This window comes from Charadrius vociferus, unplaced genomic scaffold (genome assembly GCF_000708025.1).
Source record: "Charadrius vociferus isolate BGI_N301 unplaced genomic scaffold, ASM70802v2 scaffold278, whole genome shotgun sequence".
In the NCBI taxonomy this organism is placed as follows: Eukaryota; Metazoa; Chordata; class Aves; order Charadriiformes; family Charadriidae; genus Charadrius; species Charadrius vociferus.
Window position 1 is genome coordinate 2838304 of NW_009649705.1, and position 6480 is coordinate 2844783.

The 6480-nt window shown below is 37.4% G+C and overlaps 1 protein-coding gene across 1 annotated transcript in view; it reads right to left on the minus strand.

Annotated features, from left to right (window-relative positions):
* Positions 1-522: 522 nt before the first annotated feature.
* Positions 523-6480, minus strand: part of ZMYM2 (zinc finger, MYM-type 2) — a 72772-nt gene continuing 66814 nt past the window's right edge. The window contains exons 19-22 of the mRNA XM_009890634.1: positions 5545-5659; positions 4217-4468; positions 3722-3842; positions 523-1371 (exon numbers count right to left, since the gene is read on the minus strand). Coding sequence (XP_009888936.1) covers positions 1179-1371; positions 3722-3842; positions 4217-4468; positions 5545-5659 — 681 coding nt within the window. The 3' untranslated portion in view covers positions 523-1178. The remainder of the gene's footprint in view (positions 1372-3721; positions 3843-4216; positions 4469-5544; positions 5660-6480) is intronic.

Sequence of the window (6480 nt, forward strand, 5' to 3'; positions counted from 1 at the left end):
GCAAAGTAAGCACAATGAAAGGATATAGAACAAATGAAAGGACTTTTCATCAAAAAAATTATCTTTCAACTTTCTGCAACTTCAAGTCTCATATGGCTTTTGAATGGAGGCATTAAGTTAAAATAATTTTCCCACCCATAGTCAAGTATTGACTGTATTTATATACAGCAATGCGAGGACAAACAAAACTTAAAAATTTAGCATACCATATTACTTTATGTTATATGGCATTAAAATCCCTTTTGCTAAGGCTACAAAGGACAGATTTACAGAAATATGAGGTACCGGCATTTATGGTCAGAAAAGTAAAGGAGGAAAAGAATTATATAGCATTGTCATCAGACATCTCTATTCTCTTTTTCTTTTTTTTTTTTCCTTTTTTTTTTTTTGAGGAGTTTTTGATTTTGTTCTTGTTTTTTATAAAATACATGTCTTGATGACCACATGCTTTAAGCTTATATTCATTTATTTTTTTATATATATATATTTTATTTGTAGGGGCAATTGAGAGAGAGTCACAAATAAGGAAAGGACACTAAGGTTTTAATAAGGGCAACAAAAAAATGTTTTCACCAGAATAGATTCACATTACAGTACACCAATATTGACAGCATTCTCTTTTGTCTATTTTTGGTACATAAGATGGAATCTCTCTACATAACCTTATAAGGCTTCAGTAACTAAAAAGTAAAAAACCTATTAGTTTACAATTTATTTAAAAATTCTGAAAGACACAGCAAGTTCTAAACTTTAGTAGTGCTACCCATACACAACCATCTGGTTTAAGAACCCATTAAAAGAGCCTCCTTTCAAGGGAGCTTCCAACAGCAGAGTTGTGCAATATGGATGTCTCTTACTACAAGGGAGGGGAAAAAAAAATTACACATGGCACATTCTCATTCATATTTTGCAATGTAAAAAGTTACAAACATACCTAATCAAATAAATAATAAAAAATGAATCTGAAATGTGTTTGTTATGTATCCTAAAACCACTATGCAGAATAATGGAAACTTTCACTCACAGACTATTTACATGGTAATACCCAGGTGAGGGTACACATTGCTACAAAACTCATAAAACAAAGAGTAAACTTGAAATGTTTTCCATAGTAAAGGTCTAGCAGCATGACTATATCTAATGCTGTTTGTTTTCTTGACGGTTTTTGGAAGTTTGTTTTAATCTATGTCTTCATCCAGTTCATAATTGTCTTTGTCATAAATATCTTTTACTAAAAGAACCCGTACAAGCATATTTTCCAAAGTGTTGCGGTCCAGTGAAGTGGCAGTGTACCAGATGGGACTCTCCGCAGAGACAGAGCACTCTGGTTGCAGATAGAACAAGTCCGTCCTCTGATTCAGATTCTGTGGGCTACAAAGGGCGAAAACATGGGGTGTGTGTGTCAGAAAAACAGCCTCACAGGACAAAACAGTATGTTAGCAATTCCAACATCCTCTGTAAACAAAACTCTAACTGTACTTAAGCGAGTTACAAAAAGAAGATTACTGGCCCAAGCCCAGCCAGTCCCACATCCTCAGAACAGCCAAAAGCAGATGCCTGGGACTGAGCAAGCATATGGCAGACCACCGACTCTTCCAGTTTTCAATTTGCAGCTCCAGGACTTGCTAAACCAGAAAGTACTTTTTATCTATTTAGGAACCCCTGATCGACATATTTGCAAAGAGGCCCGACACTGACATCAGCAATTGCTTGCACCACAGCCTGATGCAGCCGTAGAGCCTGGGGTTGCCATGAAAGTCAAGGATGGTAGTTCCAAGAGATGCACAGAAATACGAGCAGCTAAAATTCCTCCTCCTATTTTACTTAAAGGGTTGGTCACTATCAGTCTTAAAATCCTTTAATTCCTGACCTGCTATACTTTGGAGTTGGTATACATGCTTGATCCAGCTCAGACATATCCTCTAAGCCACTATAATAAGACCCCTCAGGGAAAATCTAGCATTTTGCCCATTTAGGCAAGTTTCAGAAAGGAATATCCAATTCTGCATGTACAAGTGCTCACTCATGCTTCCTCCTTCCCAAATACTGCAGACTTCAGAGGTCAACTGTGTTTCATATTTGTTTGGTAAAAATAAAATTTTTTACCAGCTCGTCTTCCCAAATTAGCTGATAAAGTTTCAGGTGTTGCTCTTCACCTGCTGGGATGAATGTTGCCTTGTTCTACCCTCACATAAATCAGAATAAGAGTCAAATAAGAAGCGAAAATATAATAATTTAAAATATTCTAATAATTTAAATATTTTAACCCCCTTCCTACTGTTTTGACAAACCAGTATTTTTATAGGAAGAAGCAATGATATAGCACTCATACCTGTGAACGAGAAGAACATGAAATTTCAGCTGCAACTGTCCACTGTTTGCCAAGTATATTTCAAACAGCTGGCATTACCTTAAATTGTACAATAGCTTTTAAAGAGTTAAATATGTTGTTAAAATTATTTCAAAGACACAAGGTGTATGTTATTAGAGGTGTAACCAGGAGAAGCAGTCTGCTGCTCTAGTCAGCAACGGTGACCAGTATCTGTAACACAGCAGGACTGGAAACCACAGCACAAACAATGGGTTTAAGTGCATGCTTTTCCCCAAGTTGAGATATTTCTAAAGAAAAGAAATTATTTGTTCTGTCCCCTCTACTGGCTGTGTAAGTCAGTTCAAAAATCTAGCTTCAACTTTTAACAATATACCCTCTCCAAACCATGAGAGTGGATAGTGTGAAGGCAAACCCTCTGCCCCAACAATCAGAATTAACTGAGTTTATGACAATCAGGTGCTGCATTAACAGACCACAAGTTACTTTTTACATGTTTCTCTCTATAACATCACATACTTGCTTTTCTGCCTACATCGTGCGTAAGCTCCTTCTTCACTTTTACGAATAAGATGTTCCCTAACACGTTGGGTCTCATACTTTATCTGATTTATTGTGTTGCATATACAATGTGATTTTATTTCTTTGATATCACTCGCCTCTATTTCAGTTAGAGTTACATAAATCTCCATTAAAATCAGTTGCATGAATGGCTGTTCCAATTAAACAAAAGCACTTCCCATGAAATCCTGGTTTTAAACACTTCCAAAACACTGAAACGCTGCCTTTTTTTTTTTTGGGGGGAAAAAAGGGTGGGGCGGGGAAGAGCTGCCTAAGCTTTTCTTTTTAATGTATTAATTTCTGTGCAGATTTGAAGGAAACAAGCTTTTTCTAAATGCTGGGTTACTGTCAGTAGTATTTTTTTCTACTAACTAACTAATTTTAAACATGCTTTCAAACTAGGTATCTTGAAAGCATCTACATTTTCAATTCCTGGTAACTTAATGTTAAGCAAATCCATTGTCTCGATCCAGTTTTTACTGAAGAGACAGGGACCTCACAAATGAAACCCTCAGTAGCAAAACCTACCAGATCCCTTGCTGGTAATTCTCCAGAGATACTTGCTTGTTTCCTGGTAAGAAAACTGAACCATACTGTCATTCCCAGATGGAGTCCTTAACAATTAACACCGAAGTACTCTGCTGCTCCCACACTTTCTGCACGTCTTGTCCAGATTCCGAACTGGAGATTTCAATGCCTTCATTTAGCTGTTTTTCAGACTATCTCAATCCACTCCCTTTGCTTGAGCATATTTCATGTCGAATCAGAACATTTCCCTTGTGTACCCTGTCTACTCTAGACCACTTCTGTATTACCCTGTATCATACTTACCTTTTAGATAGATAGCACTCAAACATTTTCACAGGGCATCTAGCTGGATCGGAGGTGTTTTCAATTTGTTCAAATACTGGTTCATCATCTTCATGTTTCCTTTTTCCAGTAGTAATTTTATCTTTAAGAAGAAAACCAACATCATCTAAGCCATAATTTGAAGTTACTTTACATTTTTCAGTAAACACCCCAGCATGAGCAGCCCACCAATGCAGTCACCGCAGCTACTCATATCAGCAAACTGGAAATGCAACCTACAGCCACAACAAAGTTGCAGCATTTAGCATGGAGACCAGTGGGCTCAAAGAGATCATTTAACGCAGAGACCCTGTGGTCTCCATGGACCATACACTCCGATTAAAGATCCGGGAGCCGAGAGCTGCTCAACTTTATGCAAAGGCAGCCCCTCTGGCTCCTGGCAAGGTGCCCAGATGTCCCTCAGAGGAGCGCAGTGTGGATGCTCCTGCAATACTTATTTTGGAAGTGCCATAGTACCTTCACTATCAGCTCTGCACAGGGAAGACACTTGATATCGAAGACAAGCTTTGCTTTCCATTGTTAGAGGATTTTTTTTCCACTGTCTGAAAACAGTGCCAAAAGAAAGTCTTAAGTGTTGCTCCACTGTTTTCAGGCCAAAATATTTAGTGTTAAAGTAGAAGAGAGTATTCAGAAGAGCAACCGGTGAATGTGATCCTAGCTGTTTAATCCTCCAAAGGTAGTCTTCTTCAACTCGAGAGAATATTGATCCTTCAAAAAAAGAATATTAGACAAAATACAATGGATTAGCCCATAAACTATGAAGGTGCAAAAGAATCAAGTTTGTGTTTACCATAAAATTAAAATGCTCATGACAGAAGCCTCTAATAAGTATATTTAGTTATATGTCCACACCCCCAAACCCATCTCTTAAAGACAAAGACACTCACTGTTTCAGGAAGAGATAGTCAATGGGAAATATCAGTATATGCAATTTCACACAGAACACACTTCTGTTTAATTACAACAACATTGCTTACATGTGGCGCCCTCTTGTTGCTACATAAAAACAAAAGGTTCAAGGGGCTAATCTTAATCCCTTCATAAAAAGCGTACTTTGGAGTTCATTTTGTTCTGCTCAGTCAAGGCCTCCAAATACCTCTACCTTCTTCTTTCTTATTGCTCATGGATACCTCACTTGGAAAGCACTCCTGGGCCATATCAGGGTATAGGGAGGGCCCTACACAGAGTCTCTCCAGAGCTATACAGAGAAAAGCCAGTATCAAGAAGAGAGAGGAAAGGGGCTGGTAAGGACAAGCCCTCACTCAAGAGAGGATTGCGAGAAAGATGGAAGAAGAGTGGATTCCACAGTTCAGCAAGAACACTGATCTGCTGGGGAAAATTCTTGTTTTCTCCATGAACTGATGAACCTCCTGAGCAGAAGCCGCATAGCAGAGTGTCCTCCCAATCCAGCTGAGAAAGACTAAAACACATAGCCCCGTGCCTGCCTGCCTGCTTCCCATCTGGGAAAAAGAATGGGCAAAAAATAAAGTCAGCACAGGTAAAAAGTACAGGTTGAAGAACAGCTGCTTATTCTAACCATCTCTACTAAAAATGGACAGTCAATTTAAGATTAACAGGCAGTGGCAAAATCAACTCTTGCAGCATGGATTACCAAGAGACAAGACAATAAAAACAGGTACAGTCTTAACTGAACTGTTAGATGAGATCTTTGATTTTTTAATCAATTACTATCGCAATGCAAAAAATGTTTGTATATATCTACATGCTTAAGAATAATGAACTATGAAGAGATGAAAAACATGCATGACCAAAAAGAAATTTACCATCTGGAAGTATGCTTGGTTGCCAACTTCTAAGGATTTTATTTAATTCCTGTTCAAACGTCTGGTAGATTGGATCAATAAATATGTTGTCCCTTCGATTACTTCCATATAAATACTACAGAAAAGAGAGAGATGGACAATATTTACAATTCTAGATTACAACAAATCCTGTGCTATAGGGTTCTTTTTCAGTACAATACTTGCACTTTTATAAAAAAAAACCCTAACAGTATCTATAAATAAAGCAATGACACTTTTTCAATATTTAGCAGTTAAAAGTTACCTCCAATATAATGTATGTTGTAACTTTCTAACTGGATATGAATCACAGATTAATTACAACTCTAACATTTTTCTCTAAAATTTCTTTTGTGCAACATTGTATCAGTGAATGGGGAGTAATTAAAAAAAAAACAACAACAAAAACTAATTTATCTTTTCCTCCACCTAGGTCTTCAAAGAAAAAAAACATTTAGCAAGAACCTGCCATTTCACACGTGAACCCTGGACACTGACAAAAGCATCTTCAACACAGAAGTGGGAGCAAAAAAAAACCCCCATATATTTGCAGTAATGATGTGCAGCAGTGCAAGAAAAATTATAGGATGGTGCAAGGTGCCTGCCTATTCTGCAATCTAATTACTTTAAACCTCTTGACCTTACAGACAGAAACTCTTTTGAACCTTTACCAAGAATTAATGGCTGAGGGCTATACTAGTATTTGACATTATCCTCTCTGGAGGCATTTCTAAGAAACGGAGGATTGGCTTCTTAAATTTTCCACTTCAGTGCTATCTTTGCATGAACAAGCCTGTTGTTACTGAATACAATAAAAGTGACAAACACACACACCAAAAAAAAAAGTATTCACTTCTGGAAATGGCCTCTATTTCTGTACACATACTTGAAATAACACTAAACACTGCACTCATTTAT